General features: G+C 40.8%; 1 protein-coding gene across 8 annotated transcripts in view; it reads right to left on the bottom strand.

Moving 5' to 3' along the window:
• EPB41L5 (erythrocyte membrane protein band 4.1 like 5) overlaps positions 1-11,645 on the bottom strand; it is a 149,997-nt gene extending 138,352 nt beyond the window's left edge. For 3 of the 8 annotated variants that reach the window (XM_036254375.1, XM_036254374.1, XM_036254372.1), the window contains exons 1-2: positions 11,540-11,645; positions 3,445-3,632 (exon numbers count right to left, since the gene is read on the bottom strand). In XM_036254375.1, coding sequence (XP_036110268.1) covers positions 3,445-3,575 — 131 coding nt within the window. In that variant the 5' untranslated portion in view covers positions 3,576-3,632; positions 11,540-11,645. The remainder of the gene's footprint in view (positions 1-3,444; positions 3,633-11,539) is intronic. The other 5 variants (XM_036254378.1, XM_036254377.1, XM_036254380.1 and 2 more) reach the window with 3 other exon arrangements.
• Between the last annotated feature and the right edge of the window lie 8,605 nt (positions 11,646-20,250).

The following is a 20,250-nucleotide window of genomic DNA, read 5'->3' on the forward strand; positions in this document are numbered from 1 at the left end:
GAGAGAGACACATCGACTAGTTGCCTCCCACACAACCCCAATCAGGGCCAGGGACCGAACTGAAACCAAGGTACGTGCCCTTGATCGGAATCAAACCCAAGACTCTTTGGTCTGTAAACCGACACTCTAACTGCTGAGCCAAACTGGCCAGGGCTTGAGTTAATTTTTATATATGATGTGAGGTAAGGTACCAACTTCATTCTTTTGCGTCTGGCTATCCAGTTCTCCCAACACCACCTGTTGAAAAAACTATTCTTGCCTTCATTGAGTAGTTCTGGCACCCCTGTTAAATATCAAATAACCATAAATGTATGAATGGATTTCTAGGGTCTCTATTCTGTTCCACTGATCTATGTGTATTTATCCTTCCAGCAGCACATCATCTTGATTACCACTGCTTTACAGTAAGTCTTAAAACTGGGAAGTACAAATCATACTTACTTTGTTCTTTTTCAACATTGTTTTGGCTATTCTAGGTACTCTGCAATTCCATATTAATTTTAAAATCAACTTGTCAATTCTACCAATAAATCAGTTGGTATTCTAGTAGGGATTATGTTGAATCTATAGATCAGTTTTGAGTATATTGCCATCTTAACAACGTTAAGTCTTCCAATTTGTGCACATAAAATGTTTTCTCATGTATTTGAAGGTATAATAATACATGGTCTATATAATTTAAAAACTTGAGCATCTATATCAGCAAAGAAGTAGGTATATAAAATTATTATCTATTGATTAATGAAATATTTCCTATTAATTTAAAACTTAGGAGATAGAGTTTTAAAAGACAGGCTATTTACTAAATAATACTAAACTCATAAATCAAAGGAGTTACTGTGGCATTTCCAAAGAAATAATTTTAAAATCAGATAGAAATTTCCACCTGATGCTTTTATCATTCACTGAAAGGCATTAACACTGTATTTGTTCTTTAAAAAAAATAAAGAAAAGAAAGTAGAAACTATTTAAATCTCCCAATCCCAATTTTGAGATCATAGGCAATCAGAAAGAAGAAAATGACCATTACTACTTGTACATATTAATTTGAAGTCCACAGGCTTCAATTACTCTATTTAATCACATGTAATCCCTTACATATTGCTTCGTCAATCATCTTAGTTCCAGGCTGGCTTGCAACAATCACTAGTGACCCTAATCCTAAATGGGATGTGCTTCCTTCAATTTCCAAAATCAATCATCTTCTTTCAGAATCATACTAGACTGTTTGAGAAGCTAAATCAGAAAAAGGGAAGACCTTTCTTCTCAGAAATTAATATTCCCCTGGTCTATTTTTTCTTTAGTAAAGCAGTTTGGCTGGCAGGCCAATGCCCATTTTATATCCATGCAAACTTGTAGAGTTAGTTTACTAACTCTAAGATTTCACCTGCAGAGCTGAAAAGGTAATTGTTCTAGTTCCACAGAGTCATATCTAAAACTCTTCACTTTTTCACTGCAATTGTCTACATGAAAGGCCAGCTTGCATTTCTGGCCTTGGCCAAGCATCACATACATGCTCCTGAGCATACCAAGCATAGGAAACCATTCTATACCAGTCACTAGCCATTTGTTCCACTACTTTAAAACCTAGTGCTGTTTCTCCTCCACAATACACTGCCTTTTTTAAAAGGTCCTACAAATTCTACTTTCCTAGTATCAGCCTCTCCATTAACAACCCTGTGACTTCATACTTCAAACATTAGGTAATAAGAAACTTCTTTCCAGTCTCTTACACAGCAATCTAAAGCTTTTCACCACATATCTAATGATATTTTAATAGAATAGTACACAAAAATCTTAAGATACTTATATTAAATAAGAAATGAATATGAAAACTATCCTCACAAAGTATCACATATTGGAATGTCTGACAAACCGTCAAGCCCTTACAGAAAGAAAATGTAAATGCCTTAAATTCTTCTAAAATAAAAAACCCTAAAAATGTCCAGGGTAATGTGAAAAGATAATATTTACAACAATGATTTTAAAACACTTTAAGAAATCCTGTGTCTTTAATTTTATATTCCATTATTTTAAAAATGTATAAGGTACATACTTAGTACATTCTAAGTTATTCAATAATCACAAAATTCATTTAAACAAACTATCCAATTCCTTAATCTCTCACTCTCAGTTTATGGATTTCCAGAGCTTATTCAATTAATGTATTATTGCAGCAACCAAGCTATTACCCTTACAAAAAGACTTTTTTTTTTCATTGTATTTTGGATAAATGAGTGTGTACTAAAGAGTCTGTGGGGAGGGAAGACATTGTGAAACATCCAGTGATGCTCTCATCAAATCACACATTTTATAGCTTAGTTATATAAATCTTCTAATGCAGAACAAAGACAGGAGAAAGAGATTTGGCATTAGTAAAAAACTGCCTGTAGCCCTGGCCAGTTTAGCTCAGTGGTTGGAGCGTCGGCCTGCAGACCAGAGAGTCCCAGGTTCGGTTCCCACTATGGGCACGTACCAAAAACAAACAAACAAAAAACTGCCTGTAAGCAGTAAGAGTTAACCCCTTTCAAGTATATTGGACTGTTTCATACTGTGAGCTAGGATTATTCATAACTAAAAAAATCCACACAAAATTTGTATATAATTACAACACCCTGTCTGGAAATAAAAATCACAGTGTATGAAAAACCTCCCTGGCAAAAGACTTCAGGAGCAAAGAGATAGGCAATCAAAGCTGACGAATATAAAGAAAGTCCTTTTTCTCACTTCATTTCATTAAAATTTCTGCAAGCATACCAAATAAACTGTGGAGGAAATATTTGTTTTGAGGAAGGTGAGGAATGTTTTGAAAACTAAAGAAAAGTATAGAGAAATAAACATCTTACAGTGTACATATAAGTATCATTCTGGTTTCCAGAGATTCTCACTGTTTTAATAATTGCTTGACAAGTGTTGTGAGAAATCCACTAGAGTACACTATGTATTGCCACTGTAAAGAACACACACAAAAGCCCAGCTGGTGTGGCTCAGTGGCTGAGCATCGACCCATGCACCAAGAGGTCGCTGGTTCGAAACTTGATCAGGGCACATACCCAGGTTGTGGGGCCCAATCCCCAGGGGAGGGCAGGCAGGAGGCAGCCAATTGATGTTCTCTCTCATCAATGTTTCTATCTCTCTCTCCCTCTCCCTTCCTCTCTCTATAAAATCAATTAAAAATAATAATTTTTTTTAAAAAACGCACACACACAAATGACTCACACCAATAACTGCCATATCATTTAAATGCTTAGGCAACAGCCACTAATTGCAGAGAAATAGTTTCATGCCAGGTTCCTAAAGTTGCCTAATACCTGTACTTGTATGTTATAGTGCCTGATCCATACTAACCCTTATTACCTATTTCTCCAGGAAGTTATCAAGGAGAAAGCTCAAATGAAGAATATGATCTCACACAGAATTTGCAGGTCAGGGAGACCTACGTACCGGCAAGTCCACACTAACATCAGTACCATCCAGAAGGGACACCCGACATGTGATGATAGACTTAGAATCTCCAGCTGCAGGAATGTGTGTGGGAGCTCGTTGAGCTTCTCGAAGTCGTTCCTTCTCAGCATGTTTACGCATTGACCGACGCCCAAGTGTTCTACGGAAGAATCTCAGCATTTTTGTCACTACAGAATGGGAGAGAAAAAGATATCAGAAGACTCCTGAACGCAGTTAGAAAAATGGTGTTATTTAAAAGGGCTCCTCATTGCCCAGCCAGTGTGGCTAAATGGCTGAGTGTTGACCCATGCACCAGGAGGTCACTGGTTCGATTCCTGGTCAGGGCCCATGCCTGGGTTGTGGGCCCAATCCCCAGTGCGGGGGCATGCAGGAGGTGGCCGATAGATGTTCTCTTTCATCAATGTTTCTCTCTCCCTCTCTCTCTCCTTCTCTCTCTCTAAAAGTCAATAAAGACAAAAAAATTTTTTTAATAAATAGAAGGGCTCCTGGTCAAGCAAATTAAAAAAAAAAAAATTAAAACTGGCTACTTCAATTCAAAGTTTGTTGTTTCTTTTAATATATTTATTGTTTGTTTTTTTTTTTAGAGAGAGAGGAAGGGAGAGGGAGAGAGAGAGAGAAACACTGAGGAAAGAACATTAATCAGCTGCCTCCTGTATGCCCCCTAGTGGGGGCAGAGCCCCCAACCCAGGCATGTACCCTGACCAGGAATCAAATCAGTGACCACTTGGAACAATGCTCATTACACTGGGCCACATCAGCTAGGCCAATTCAAAGTTTTTTAAGACTTTATATAAAATAGAACTATGGCTTACAGCATTTCTAAACACAGTGGACTATTTTATAAGGAGCTGATCTGGTAGGAGAGGGCAAACATTTATGAAGTTCATCAGGTCTTTAGGATCAATAGATTATATGTACAACAGCCATATCCCCATAAATATTAGGACACTATGGTATCCCTTGATGATATAAATACTAAGAAGCTCCATTTATCTTCTTAGCTTTCATAATAAAAACTTTTTAAAAATCACCTATTTCAACTAAAATACAAATTTATTTCAAATGTTTTAGCAAATATTCTACAATTACAGATTTTAAACTGCTACTTATTAAAAACAATTATTTATAATATCAAATCAATATTACTGTGTTCCTTATCTCTATTCAGAACATTAAGGTTGCCCTGGCCAATTTGGCTCAGCGGTTAGAGCGTCGGCCTGCGGTCCGGAGAGACCTGGGTTCGGTTCCCGCTAAGGGCACATACTTCGGTTGCAGTTTGTCCCCGGCCCTGGTTGGTCGTGCGGGTGGCAGCCACTCGATGTGTCCCTTCACGTAGATGTTTCTCTCTCTCTCTCTCCCTTCCTCTCTCTCCCTCCCACTCTATCTGTACAAAAAAATGGAAAAATATCCTCGGGTGAGGATTAAAAAAAAAAAAAGAACATTAAGGTTAATCAAAATAGTTAAATTGGGTATTTGTAATTTAAAAAATATAGCACACATAAAATGGAAATAACATAAAAACTACCTTGCTAACCTAATGTTGAATTTACAAAACTAAGAGTTTGAGAATAATAAATACATAAAACTAAGCCAACAAACAAAACAATTTTTCATTCCAGAGAAAACAAGAAAAAGGTAACAAAAATAAATTAATTTAAAAATATTGTGCAGAAAAGGGAAAGTAATCACAGTACACACTACATGACTCAGCTAATAGTTTAGTCATAATACTATAAATATTAAATGTTGACCAAACTGTAACTATAATTGAGTGAAAGGAATAATAGAGGTAGGTTTGGACAGAGAGCTAATTCCTCATCTTAACTAGTAGGAATTCAACAGATAATTCTTAAAACTAAAAATCAAGAAGTAGCAAAAACAACACGTTATTTAACATGTGAGCCTGGCTGGTGTGGCTCAGTGGCTGAGCTTTGACCCATACACCAAGAGGTCGAAGATTCCATTCCATTCCCGGTCAGGGCACTCAATCCCCATTAGCGGGCATGCAGGAAGCAGCCAAACAATGCTGATGTTTCCCTGTCATAGATATTTCTCTCTTTCTCTCTCTCTCTCTCTCTCTCTCTCTCTCTCTCTCTCCCCCTTCCTCTCTAACATCAATAAAAACACATTTTTTTTTAAAAAGTGACAGTGGTTGCCTTGAGGAGGGAGTGAATTCAGGAGAGTGCTGATTTTCTAAAGAAGCCTTCCCCTTACTCTTTCAGCCTGGCTGGTGTGGCCCAGTGGTTGAGCGTCAACCCATGCACCAAGAGGTCACCAGTTCAGTTTCCAGTCAGGGCATATGCCCAGGTTGTGGGCCAGATCCCTGGTGGGGGGCATGCAGGAGGTGGCCAATTGATGTTCTCTCTCATCAATGTTTCTATCTCTCTTTCCCTCTCCCTCCCTCTAAAATCAATAAAGAAAAAAAATTTTTTAAAAAAAGATGACTCTTTCAACTAGATACATTTGTAAACTTGATAAAAATAAAAGCTAACTTTAAATAAATACTATTGCATTAAAAAATAAGTGTCTATAAATTAAAGTTATTGTACACATATTACATGTATGGATATTCCTACATAATTAGGTAAGCTAGAAAAGTCATGGTAATTGTCATTTGTACTTCATCTGCTTAGATTCCAAAGAAATAACTAAAATTTAAGATAGCTTTCAAGTTTACAAAGTGTTTAATACATAACATCTGGCTCTAGTCTCTGTCTCTCCTGGTGTTTTTTTTAGGCACTGCTCCCTTTGTACTTTGCTATCCAGTCTCATTTCAGGTGCCTGTGAAAGGTCATTACTTGTTATTCCAAATTTCTGTCAGAGAATCGCTCCTTATTCCCATTAACTCAACAACTCCATACATATCTCCCCAGAGAAACAGTTAGTTTTGAACGCTGAAAACATTTACTGCTTCACTAATTAATTTTTTTAATCCTCACGGAGAATATTTTTCCATTCATCTTCAGACAGAGTGGGGGGGGGGGAGGGAGGGGAGAAAGGGAGGAAGGGAGAGGGGACAGGGAGAGAGAAAAACATTAATGTGAGAGAGACACATCAACTGGTTGCCTCCTGCATGACCCCAATCAGGGCTGGGACCGAACCACAATTGAGGTACATGCCCTTGACTGGAATCGAACCTGCGACTCCCCGGTCCGGGGGCCGATGTTCTAACTGCTGAGCCAAACCAGCCAGGGCCACTAATTAGATTTTAATTATCCATTTGCATACCTGTCTCCTTTACTGTAAGCTACTTGAGGAAATAATTCCTACTTTGAATAACTAGCCACATTTCATCATCAAGAACAACAAATGATCCTAATTCAAATAAACTTTTTTTTAAGTTGTCCGATGTTATCATTGGGGAAAGCTAGGTGAAAGGTATATGGGACCCCTGTGCTATAGTTTTAACTTCTACATAAGTCTAAATTTATTTCAAAAGAAAATATTTAAGACACGTTTGTTGTTATACATATATATAATTAAAATCTTGCCTAACAAGTTGATACTTTAAACTAGATGCATTTGTAAACATGACAAATATAAAACCTAAAATAATAACATAACACCAACATATTAAAAATAATTCAATAGCTATAAATTGAGGATTACATCCTCCTTTTACAAGTATGTATACTCCAATATAATTATGTAAACTGGCAAAATCATGACAGTTGTCATTTGAACTTTCAAAGGATATAAATTTTACACACATACATTTGAACACACATTTGAACACTGACTGGATAGTTTACGATAACCAAGAATTACTGCCACTTTTATTTTACATAAAATAATAGTATTAAAGATCTGTTTACCTTTTTTGTAAACCTCTAAAAATGTGTCCTCTTTAATGTTAATGAGAATACTATACACAGCAGATATTACTTAAACACAATGCTTTGATTCAGGTTCACGTATTAAATTTTTAATTACTGAAAATGTTATTTCAAAGTTATACTCTCATCAGAAAAAATATGAAAAAGATATGGATACATTTTCTGTGACTTTATGCCACAAACACCACTGTTTAGTAGATCATTTAATATGAAACAACTGCACTGATATGTCTTGTTCCATTTTCCCACTGGATAAAAACACAACTTTATAAATTTTCTTAGAATAACCTAAATGATTAAGAGTCCTTATCTCTTCATGATACACACTGAGCCCGGCCGGTGTAGCTCAGTGGTTGAGCATCGACCCATGCACCAAGAGGTCACTGGTTCAATTCCCAGTCAGGGCACATGCCCAGGTTATGGGCCCAATCCCCAGTGGGGGGCATGCAGGAGGCCGCCAAAGTTCCTCATACATGTTTCTATCTCTATCTCCCTCTTCCTTCCTCCTCTCTCTAAAATCAATAAAAAATATATATTAAAAAAAAGATACAAACTGACATATTTATAGAAGAAATTATGTGATGTCTAGTATTTGCATTAAAATAATACAAGGAAGAGAGTTAAGTAGGGATAGAGATGAAACAAATTAGCCAGATTACTGGCCAAAAACTGTTGAAGCTAAATAAGGGGCACATGGGGTTTATTATACTCTTCTGTATATGTTGAATTCTCCATATCAAAAAAAATTTTTAAGGAAAAAAATGTTCAAAATGCACTACAACTTTGAGGTTCCTAGAAAGCAAATGAATTATAAGACAAGTTTTCTGACTTTCACTTATCCTACACCTTGAAAATAAACCCCTTATACAGAATTAACCAGCTTCTTCCAGATTTAGAATTTTAATAACTATGTATTTTGAACTATAAAACCCAATTCCACAAATAAGTCCTTTTTTACAAAAATATGAAAGCAACTTACATGAAAATAAATTTCAGATGAACTAAAGATTTAAAGTGAAAGAAATTAATACTAAAAGGAAACAAATAGTGTATTAAGATGAAGGGCTTTTAAATTTTTTTCTGCAGAAAATATTTCTGAAGGATTAACATGCAGTTTAATTGAAAACTATCACAAATCATTAAGATAAACAACCCAACAGAAAAACAAATGGGTAAGATATGAAGAAACAAAGTTTACAAGGTGATAGGCAATGAAAATATTCATTTAAAAAATGTTTAACCTCAACATTAACCAAGAAAGTCCAAATTTAAAAAATAAGATATTATCTGTCATTTAAGAGACTAAAGATAGCCAATGTTGAAAAGGATATGGGAAAAATACACTGTCCCCCACTATTCCCTGTGAGGAGGATTTGACAACGCTAACAAGATTTTGTGCATACCCTTCACTCAGCAATTCTATTTCTGGTAGGATATCCTAAAGAAAGAGTCCCACACATGCTTCAAGTTGTAGAAACTGGTATTTTTCAGGGTATATTTAACTTAAGAAAACTTTAAATATGTTCATCAATATGCAAGTTAAATTATGGTACATACTATGGCATATAACATAGCTGTTCTTAAAAGACAGTAGATCTTAGGTACAAATACAATTTATAATTGAAAAATGAAATCAAGAGAAAAACGAATACAGTTTTATCCCACACTGAGGTGGAATACAAACATTATTTATTTACATCAAATACACACAAGACTAGAAGGACATGCAAACTGGTAAGTGAGGTTATCTCTGGAGAGAATCATGTGGTGGTAGTTAAAATCTTCTATAGGAATATATGAGCAAATCAAAAGAGTTTTTAAATTTTTATTGTTAAAAAAAGTTTTCCCATATTCACTCCTTTCCCATCCCCCACCTCCCACTTACATTCTTCATGCTGCAGCAGTGAATTGTTTGCAACCATAAATCTGATTCCTGCTTAAAAAATTTTAATGTACTTGCTCCCTGGTCCAGGTTCAACACCTAGCTGATCCCTCCTGGCAGGCCACTGCCAGCTGCTGGTTCAGCTCTAGTACCCCTTCTGCTCAGTCCCAGGGTCTTTTTTTCTCCTTATCTGTTCCATCTTTCAGGAATGCTCTTTTTCCATCTGTATCACACTCCCCCACCCTCTCCTACTTCACATGGCTAATTTCAGGTTTCTGGTTGAAATGTCTTTTCCTCAGAAAAACATTCCTGACTCCTGAGTCTAAATTAGGTGCTCCTTTTAGTACCCTCAACCTTTTCTTTGTAACCCTTAAAGAAACTATAATTAAACATTCAATTGTCCAATTACTTCTTTTACTGGGTACTTCACCAAAGACGCAAGGACAGGGACCCATCCTGACTCATTCACAGGATGACCTGGCTAACACAACAATATGCATACTAAGCACTTAAGAACTTGTCTGACACAAATGATACAGTGGAATTTTTGGATGGTAGGTGGTGGTTGTTTTTTTAAAAAAATACTAGTGTTTAATCTGTTGTGTCTAATTTTTCAGCAGTAAACTACCAAGAAGGGTTTCCTTTACAATCATAAATTGCTGGGGGGAAAAGGAGGGTCATCTGTAATAAAATGATTAATTAATTAAAAGATAAAATAAAAATAAAAATTACCTTTGTACTACCTAAATTAGTCTTTTTATATACATATCTAAAACTCAAAAGTTTGTCATGAAATTATATATTTTCATAAATGACTGGTGGCCACAATCTGTGGTAAGCAATTGCTTTTCCTTTTTATCCTCACCTGAGGACATTTTTCCATATTTTGTTCAGATAGAGTGAGGAGGAAGAGAGAGAAACATCGAAGTGAAAGGGACACACCGAATGGCTGCCATCTGCACAACCAACCAGGGCCGGGGACAAACTGCAACCGAGGTACATGCCCTTAGCGGAACCGAACCCAGGTCTCTCTGGACCGCAGGCCGACGCTCTACCGCTGAGCCAAACCGGCCAGGGCAGCAATTGCTTTTTAATAAAGCACTCTACCGATATATCTTAAGTGCCATAAAGATATTAGTCTCTCTTGTCCCAGTAATCCCGAAATACTTTCCTGTAGGAGACTGTGAGCGAACTTTTCATTTGTAAGAGAACAATTCAACACAAGTTATACTGTACAGCTCGTGTTCTAATGAAGTTTACCTACAGAGACACTACGCCCTACCAGTCTGGCTCAGCGGTTGCAGCATCGGCCCTCAACCCGGAGAGTCGGGCTGGGTTCCTGATCAGGAGCACTGTCTGGGTTCCAGGTTCAACGCCCGGCCCGGTAGGGGTTCTGTGGGAGGCAACCAGTCCATGTATTTCCCTTTCTCCCCCCACCTTCACCCTATCTAAAAACATGAATGGAAAAATATCCTTGGGTGAGGACAAAAAGAAAAGAAAGACAGTAAAACCCTGCAAACCAGTTTACATGCACAAATAATCTACTGTGTTAGGTCGGGTTCAACAGCGTGTTAGCCATGCTAGCCAACGAGTAATGGGTCATTGTTTCCCTAATTCTTAAAAAAAATAGTTCTGATATTAAGGTAAAATGTTGTCAAACGGTTTAAAAGAGTTGGTTCTCTTGCTCTTGAGTAGAATTCATGAGATTCGGTCACCATAAAGACAGTGACAAATACAACCCCTGTTTACACGCCAGAGAACGCGTTACCACGCCCAACGCGGGGTGGGGGCGGGGAGGGCCCGAGACCCCGCCTCCCGGGCGCACACCTGCCTCTGCCTCTTCCAGCGCCGAAGTTTTAGTCGAACGCAGATCAGCTCCCAAAGTGTGCTCGGGTTTTGTCATAAACCGTGACAAACTCCAGGTGTGTTTCTCCCCTGACCTGCCGCATCCGCCGCCAGCTAGGAGGCTAAGCGCCGACCGCAGGTGCAGGGCGCCGCGCCCCCCGCCCGCGCCCGCCACCCCGCGCCCGCGACTCCGGAGGCTCCAGCCAGGCGGTCCCGGCGACAGAAACCGGCTGCGCCCCGGGCGCCCCGCTCTAGCCGCGCGGCGCGGTGTCGCCCGAAACTCGGCGGCCCTGCCCCATTGGCCGCCGCCGCCCCTCCCCTCTCGGCGGGTTTAATGTTTTGCCGGCTGGGCGGGGAAGCTCCGAGCCACCAGGGTCCCGGGGCGAGGCCGCGGCGCCCGGCGCGAGCGCAGAGCCCCGGCGCGAGCGAGGACGGTCCGGCGCTGAGGGGAGCAGGCGTGCAGCCAGCCGGGCACGGGCAGGGCGGCGGGGCCGCCGGGCCTCGCGCTTACCTGGGCTGGGACGACGGCGCAGCGGCGACCGAGCGAGGCTGAGGTAGGGGCGACCCTCGGGAGATGCCAAGAAATGGCGGCCTGAGGCGCGAGCCCACACTGCGCTAATCCCCCGGAGGACCCCGGCTGCCCGCCGACCCGCCCCTTAAAGTCCCCCTCAGCTCCGCCCTCGGAGGCGGGGCGGGACGCACCGCTCCTAAATGGGCAGTGACCCCGCCCCGGAAATTGCCGGGCTGGGCGAGACTCGGCTTAAAGGGGCGATGCCCGGCCTTCCCGACGTCGAGCCAGAGCTGGGGGGGCGGGCACCGCGGCTGGTTTAACGAGGCGCGGCGGAAACCCAGCCTCGCCGCCTCCTCGGAGGGATTGCCGGCCCGCAGCTACCCTCAATTAGTCCCGCCACCAAGGCGGCTCCCGGTGCTGCTCGGTTCGTTCGTTCGTTCAAGAAATCAGTTCATTCAGCAGATGAAGGCGCCTTCACTCTAGTAGGGAAAGACTGTAAACGTATACATTCGACATGCTAATGAGTATCATGAAGACCGGGTAGGAGGAGATTCGTATTTAACATAGTGTTTCAGGGAGGTCCTCTGTGACAAGGGGACCTTTTCATCCGTTCTCTGCCTACAGACAATTTGTAGAAGTGCCTACCATGGGCCAGGCTGTGTTCTAGACTCGAGATACAACGCATAAAGAAGACATAAAAAAATAAAATAAAATCTCTCAGCCCTGGCCGGATTGGCTCAGCGGTTGGAGCGTCGGCCTGCGGTCCTGAGACCCGGTTCGGTTCCCGCGAAGGGCTCGTGCCTCGGTTGCAGTTTGTCCCCGGCCCTGGTGGGTCGTGCGGGTGGCAGCCACTCGATGTGTCCCTTTCACGTCGATGTTTCTCTCTCTCTTCCTCTCTCTCCCTCCCGCTCTATCTGAACAAAAAGTGGAAAAATTCCTCGGGTGAGGATAAAAAAAAAAAAATCCCTCTCACTAGCAGGGGAGACAAATGAGAAAAATCTATTAAGTACTATGTTAGGCATTATTAAATAATAAAAGAGAACGTTTAAATCAGAGAATGGGGATAGGGAATGAGAGGGTGGTAATTTTTTACAGACCGGCTAGGTAAGGAGGAAGGTCTAAATCGGAAGGTATTTGAGCGAAGACCTGACGGAGGTAAAGGACTGGCCCTGGGACCTCCCGGGGAAGAGGGAGGACAGCAAAGCCCTGTATGTGCTTGGCCTGTTCCCGAGCCAGTGTGGCTGGAGGTGAGGGCGCAGAGAAGAGCCTGAGATGACAAGGCAGAGGCGAGGGATACGCGGTGCAGGGCCTTGTTGCCCTGATGAGAGCTCCGAGGGCAGTGGGGAGCACTGGAGGGTTAGGTGGAGGCCCTGCGGGCTGAAATGAAAAGAGACCAATAATCATTGAGCCCCTTCCGGGCATTTGGCACCCCCGGTTCTCCACCATCCCAAAACTTAGTAGTCCAGTCTGGCAGGGACAGCCGGTCTCTGCTCCGCAGTGTTGGCTAGGGCAGCTCAACAGGAACTGAGGTTGCCAAAATGGTTCACTCGTTTGTGTGGTAGGTGTCTCAGCTGGCGTGGCAGCAGCGGACCGAAGGCCCAGTTCAGCCTGGGCCTCTCTTTCTGGCTCCGTCTTTGGGGTGGCACAGGCCTCTGAACGAGTGCAAACTGCAGCTCCGAGGCCTGTGGAAAGAAATGCCCAGGAGTCACACAATGTCACTTCTGTTGCCAAACTGTTCCAAGAGGGGTGGAAACAAGATTCCATCACTTTGTTTTTCTTTTAATAGTATGAGAGAATTTTTCATTCTCAACTTTTAAAAAATAGCTTTATTAAAATATGTCACATTGATACAGTTCACCCATTTAAAGTGCACACTTCAGCCCTGGCTGGTGTGACTCAGTTGGTTGGAGAGTTGTCCTGTACACCAAAAGGTGGCAGGTTCAATTCCCCATCAGGGCACATACCTAGGTTGAGGGTTCTATTCCGGGCTGGGGTGCATGCAGGAGGTGGCCAATCACTCTTTCACTCCTACATCGATATTTCTCTCTCTCTCTCTCTTTCTCCCTACCTCTCTCTAAAACCAATAATTGAAAAAACTGAAGTGTACACTTCAATGACTTTTAGTATATTCACAAAGTTGTGCAACCATCTCTCATGGAAAGAATAGCATGGGGATACAGAGATGGGAGGAATTGTTGGAGGTCGCCTTTGCACCTTTCTCTCAAAAAAGCAATGATGATGATGATGATAGTGGGAGGGAGGGAAACTGGACATATAGATGAAACAAGAAAGGGCCATGGATTGAAGCTGGTAGATAGGTACATTAAACTATTATATTTTATGTATGGGTTCTTATAAATGTATCTCATTGTCCTAAATTGTTGCATAGCACACCAGTTTGGAGAAAATGTCTTCTTTTTCTCTTCTGTTCAATCCTTACTCTTACCTCCTGTCAAGGATAAGGTTGAGGGAGGCTGTGGACAAGGTGAGAGAAATTTGTTGAGAAAGATGGTTACAGGCTGAGGAATAAATGAAGACATGGGGGAGGAAAAATGAAACCTAAGGACCCAAGTTATAGGAAGTTTTCTGTGATGTAATCAGGTGAGATTATTCCTAACAATAATTTATCACTTTCCCAAATCCTCTCCCGGACATGACATCTGCAACATCTCTGTTTTGTGGTCAATTAACCCGCTAATTAACTCCCACCAGAGACAGAGAAGTTGCTCTCCTTGAACACAGCTGAATTAAGTAAAAATACATTTGGCTGCAAGTAATAGAGAAACAATTAACAGTACTTTACCAAATAAGGAGTTTTTTTTTCTCATATAAATAATCTAGAGATAGGCAATTCAAAGTATTGGTTCAGCTCCTCAACAATGCTATAAGAATCCTCAACTCTTACTCTCTCTGTACTGCCATCCTTGGCATTTTGAGTGTTTCTGCTTCTAGCCTACTGGCCACAGGAGGGCTGCAGTAGCTCCTGCTCTCTTATCTGAGTTTCAGAAATGAAAAGGAAAGGGGAAAAGACCTTCTCTTCCTGAAGCTTTGTCCTTTAGTTCAGGGAAGGAAGTCCCACCACCTGTCTCACTGGTCAGAACTAGATTACCTGCCCATACTTAGACTAATTATTGGCCATTGGGGAAGAGAATGCTGTCACTGATTTAAACCAATCATAATTCACTCATGGAGCTCAGGGAAGAGCCTGCTCTTCTGCAATCAAGGGCTCTCCATTAACTTCTTGAACGAATCCAAGTCCTATAAGCAGGAAGAAAGCAGTGTTGCTAGGAAAAATGACTATGGGTAGGCTAAAGAGGGTGCCTATCACAATAACCCCCTTTTTGGTGGAATAGTTCTGGCCAATGGAAAGATTTTTCTTTATTGAATTAACATCCACACCCTAGATTTCCTAGCTATCCCCTAGTTTGATCTCTGGAGCCACACACAAAGGGGTAGATCCAGATTTTTTGAGTTCTGAAAATCATACAATTGTGGGGGGAGGGTCTCTTTAAGTGAAATAACACAAATTTAAGGATTCAAAATTAGGGACGGGGTCTTAGAAGGAGCCCACGCAAATAAGGAGCTCTAAAACTTAAACCTGATTATCTTCATGGTAAATCTACCTCTGCCCACAAGAAGAAACATAATTCCTCCTTCACATCACACCCCTTTAAATAATTGAGGGCTTTTGTCCCAAGCCAGTAAAATCTCCTCTTGTACTGATTTCCAAGCTGTTTACTTTCTTGGTCATTTTCTCCACACTGATGAAGCCATTCATGCCAAGGAATTCTGAGCAGAGTGGAGCAGAGAGAATCAATGTGAGATTCAGTCCACCTGGAGACTGAAAAAGCCCTGCATTCCAAAAGCCTCCATTGAAAAGGAAGAGGGGGTGGGGGGAGGGAAGAGATAAACCACAGCATTTATATGCATGTATGCATAACCAATGGACATGGACAACAAAGCCGGGGATGGAGTGGGAGTGGGGTGGGGAGGGGGGTACCAATGGGGTAAAAAAGGAGAAACTCTGTAACATAAAAATAAATAAAAAATTTAAAAAATAAAAGAAAAGACCATCAAGAGTGTAGGTATCATGAAGAACTGGTTTATCAGACACTGGATTTGGAGTCACTACCTATCGAACAAATGCACACGCCCTAGCCCTGGCCAGTTTGGCTCAGCAGTGAGTGTTGGCCCTCAGACCAAAGGGTCATGGGTGGCAGCCAGTCGATGTGTCTCTCTCACATCAATGTTTCTCTCTCTCTTCCCCCTCTCTTCCTCCTGCTCTATCTGAAGATAAATGAAAAAAAAAAAAAATGTACTGTACTCGAGTGAGGAAAAAAAAGAAAGAAATAGTGTTGAGTGACTAAGTGAATGACCAGCAAATGTGGATCTATAACCAAACCCACCCAAACTACCTGGTAATAGTCAATAAACAGTGAATGTTCTATTATGCTAGGGATTGAGATGCAAATTTGCCCTGCCTTTTAGACCCTTATATTCTAGTAAAATATATATTTATACTAATATTAATAGCTAACATGTTAGCCAGTGTTCCAAGCATGTTACAGTGCTAACTTATTGATTCTAAATATTCTACGAGGTAGATACTATGATTATCTCCATTCTGCAGATGTGAAAACTGAGGCCCAAAGAGGTTAATTTGCCCAAGGTCACATAATCTAGTACAGGGTGGATGTGGACACAGGTTGTCTATCTCCAGAAGTTATATTCTTTAAAAAAAATTTTTTTCCAATTATAGTTTACATACAATATTATTTTATATTAGTTTCAGGTGTACAGCATAGTGGTTAGACTATCATATACTTTACAAAGTGTTCCCCATGACGTTTCCAGTACCCACCTGAAACTATACATAATTACAATATTATTGACTAAATTTTTATGCTGTACTTGACATCCCCATGACTGTTTTATAACTACCAATCTGTACTTCTCAGTCCCTTCACCTTTTCACCCAGTCCCCCAAAACCCTCCCCTGTGGCAACCACCAGTCTGTTCTCTGTATCTATGAGTCTGTTTCTGTTTTGTTTGGTCATTTATATTGTTCTTTAATTTCCACATAACAGTAAAATCATGTGGTATTTGTCTTTCTCTGACTGACTTATTTCACTTAGGATAATACCCTCTTGCTCCATCCATAATGTTGTAAATGGTAAAATTTCATTCTTTTTTATGGCTAAGTAGCATTCCATTGTATATATGACCACTTTTTTTTATCTACTTATCTTTTTTAAAATATATTTTTATTAATTTTTTTTTTCTTTTTCAGAGAGAGAGGAAGGAAGAGAGATACATCCATCAGCTGCCTCCTGCATGCCTCCTACTGGGCATCAAGCCCGCAGCCCAGGCATGTGCCCTGACCAGGAATGGAACCGGGACCTCTCAGTCCGTGGGATGATGCTCAATCCACTGAGCCACACTGGCCAGTGTCCACTCATATATTTATGGGCACTTGGGTTGTTTCTAGATCTTGGCTATTATAAATAATGCTACAGTGAACATAGGGATGCATATATTCTTTTGAATTGGTATTTCTTCTAATATATAGTACCCAAAAGTGGAATCACTGGGTCAAAAGGCAGTTTCATTTTTAATTTTTTTTGAGAAACCTCCACACTGTTTTCCACAGGGGCTGCACCAGTCTGCATTCCCACCAACAGTGCCTGAGGATTCCCTTCTCTCCACATCCTCACCCACACTTGTTGTTTGTTGTTTTATTCATGACAGCCATTCTGACATGTGTAAGGTGATATCTCATTGTGGTTTTAATTTGCATTTCCCTGATGATTAGTGACATTGAGCATCTTTTCATGTTTCTATTGACCTACTGTATGTCCTCGTTGAAGTGTCAATTCAGGTCCTTTTCCCAATTATTAATTGGATTGTTAGTTAATTTGGTGTTAAGTTGTATGAATTCTTTTTTAAAAAATATTTTTAATTGATTTTTTAGAGAAAGAGGGAGAGATAGAATCATCGATGTGAGAGAGATTATAGATTGGTTGCCTCCTACACGCCCCCCAAAAGGGATCGAATCCACAACCTGGGCATGTGCTCTGACCAGGAATTGAACCAGGATTCTCAGTCCATGGGACAATGCTTAATCCACTGAGCCACACTGGCTGGGTTGTATGAGTTCTTCATAAATTTTGGATATTAACCCCTTATCAGAAATATTATTGGCAAATATGTTCTCCCATTCAGTGGGTTGTCTTTTCATTTTGTTAATGGTTTCCTTACCATGCAAACACTTTTTGATGTAGTCCCATTTGGTTTTTTTTTCTTTGTTTTGTTTCCCTTGCCTGAGAAGATATATCAGAAAAAAATATTACTAATAAAAATGTCAAAGATTTTACTGCCTATGTTTTCATATAGGAATTTTATGGTTTTGAGTGTTACATTTAAGTCTTTTTTTTTTTTTTTTTTTTTTATTTATTTATTTTTTTGTGGTATGTGCCCCTAGCGGGAACCGAACCCGGGACTCTCTGGTCCGCAGGCCGACGCTCAACCACTGAGCCAAACTGGCCAGGGCCATTTAAGTCTTTAATTAATTTTGAGTTTATTCTTGTGTATGGTGTAAGAAGGTGGTCTAGTTTCATTTTTTGCATGTACCTGTCCAATTTTCCCAACAACATTTATTGAATAGACTGTCTTTACCTCATTGTACGTTCTTTGTCAAATATTAATTGTCCATAAAGGTATAGGTTTATTTCTGGGCTCTCTATTCTGTTCCATTGATCTGTGTGTATGTTTTTATGCCAGTACCATGCTGTTTTGATTACTATGGCCTTGTAGTATAGTTTGATATTGGGTAGCATAATTCCTCCAACTTTGTTGTTGTTCTTCTTCTTCTTTTTCCTTTATTGATTTTATAGAGAGAGGAAGGGAAAGGAGAGGGAGAAAGAGAACAAAACGTCAGTGAGAGAGAACAAAACACTGGAGAGAGAGAACATCAATTAGCTACTTCCTGCATGCCCCCACTGGGGATCAGGCCCACAACCAGGGCATGTGTCCTGACTGGGAATCAAACTGGCAACCTCATGGTGCATGGAACAATGCTCAACTACTAAGCCACACTGGCCGGACCAACTTTGTTCTTCTTTCTCAAGATTGCTGTGGCTATTAGGGGTCTTTTGTGGTTCCACATAAATGTTTGGATTACTTGTTCTAGCTCTGTGAATTATGTCTTTGGTATCTTGATAGAGATTGCATTGAGCTATAGATTACTTTGGGTAGTATGGACATTTTAACCATGTTAATTCTTCCTATCTGTGAACACTGTATATTTTTTTGTATCTTCTTCAATTTCTTTCTTTTCTTTTTTCTTTTTAATCCTCATCCAAGGATATTTTTCTATTTATCTTAGAGTAAGAGCCCTGGCCGGTTTGGTTCAGCAGTTACAACATTGGTCCACGGTCCAGAGAGATCCAGGTTCGATTCCTGCTAAGGGCACGTACCTCGGTTGCAGTTTGTCCCTTGATCCGGTTGAGGTTGTGCAGAAGGCAGCTACTCAATGTGTCCCTTTCACGTCGATGTTTCTCTCTCCCTCCCTCCCTCCCTCCCTCCCTCCGACTCTGTCTGAACAAAAATGGAAAAATGTCCTTGGGTGAGGATAAAAAAAGAAAAATAGAGTAAGAGGAAGGGAGGGAGAGAGAAACATCGATATGAGAGCGACACATTGGTTTCTTCCAGCATAACCCCAACCAGGGCCGGGGACAAACCGCAACCAAGGTACATGCCCTTGACTGGAATCAAACCCATGACTCTTTATCTGCAGACCAGTGCTCTAACTACTGGGCAAAACCAGTCAGGGTTTTCTTTCTTTTTTTAATATGTTTTTATTGATCTTTAGGTAGAGAGGAAGGGAGAGGGTGAGGGAAATAAAAACATAGATCAACCACCTCCTACACACCCCACACTGGGGATCAAGCCAGCAACCCGGGCATATGCCCCAATTGGGAACTGAACCAGTGACATCTTGGTACATGAGACAATGCTCAGTCCATTGAGCCACACCTCCAGGCTTCAGTTTCTTTCTTCAGTGTCTTATATTTTTCTGAGTAGAGGTCTTTCACTTCCTTGATTAAATTTATTCCTAGGGCCCTGGCTGGTTTGGCTCAGAGGTACAGCGTCTGCCCGCGGACCAATGAGTCCCAGGTTCAATTCCAGCCAAGGGCATGTACCTAGGTTGCAATTCATCCCCAGCCCTAGCCGGGGTCATGCGGGAGGCAACCAGTTGATGTATCTCCCTCACATTGATGTTTCTCTCTCTCCCCCTTTCTCTCCCTCTCTCTCTACCTGAAGATAAATAGAAAAATATCCTCGAGTGAGGATAAAAAAACCAAAATTTATTCCTAGGTATTTTTCTGATGCAATTGTAAATGGAATTGTTTTCTCAATTTTCCTTTCCGATGGTTTATTATTGGTGTATAAAAATGCAACTGATTTCTGAATATTTATTTTGTATCCTGCTACTTTACTGAATTTGTTTTAGTAGTTTTTGTGTGTGGAATCTTTAGGGTTCTCTATATACAGTATCATGTCATATGCAAATACATCTTCCTTTCCTGTCTGATTGCTGTGGCTACAGCAATCTGGAAGTTCTGTGACTTCCAGAACTATGTGGAATAAGAGTGATGAGAGTGGGCATCCCTGTCTTGTTCCTGATCTTAAAGGAAATGATTTCAGTTTTT

This window comes from Molossus molossus, unplaced genomic scaffold, assembly GCF_014108415.1.
Source record: "Molossus molossus isolate mMolMol1 unplaced genomic scaffold, mMolMol1.p scaffold_m16_p_11, whole genome shotgun sequence".
Taxonomy (NCBI): Eukaryota; Metazoa; Chordata; class Mammalia; order Chiroptera; family Molossidae; genus Molossus; species Molossus molossus.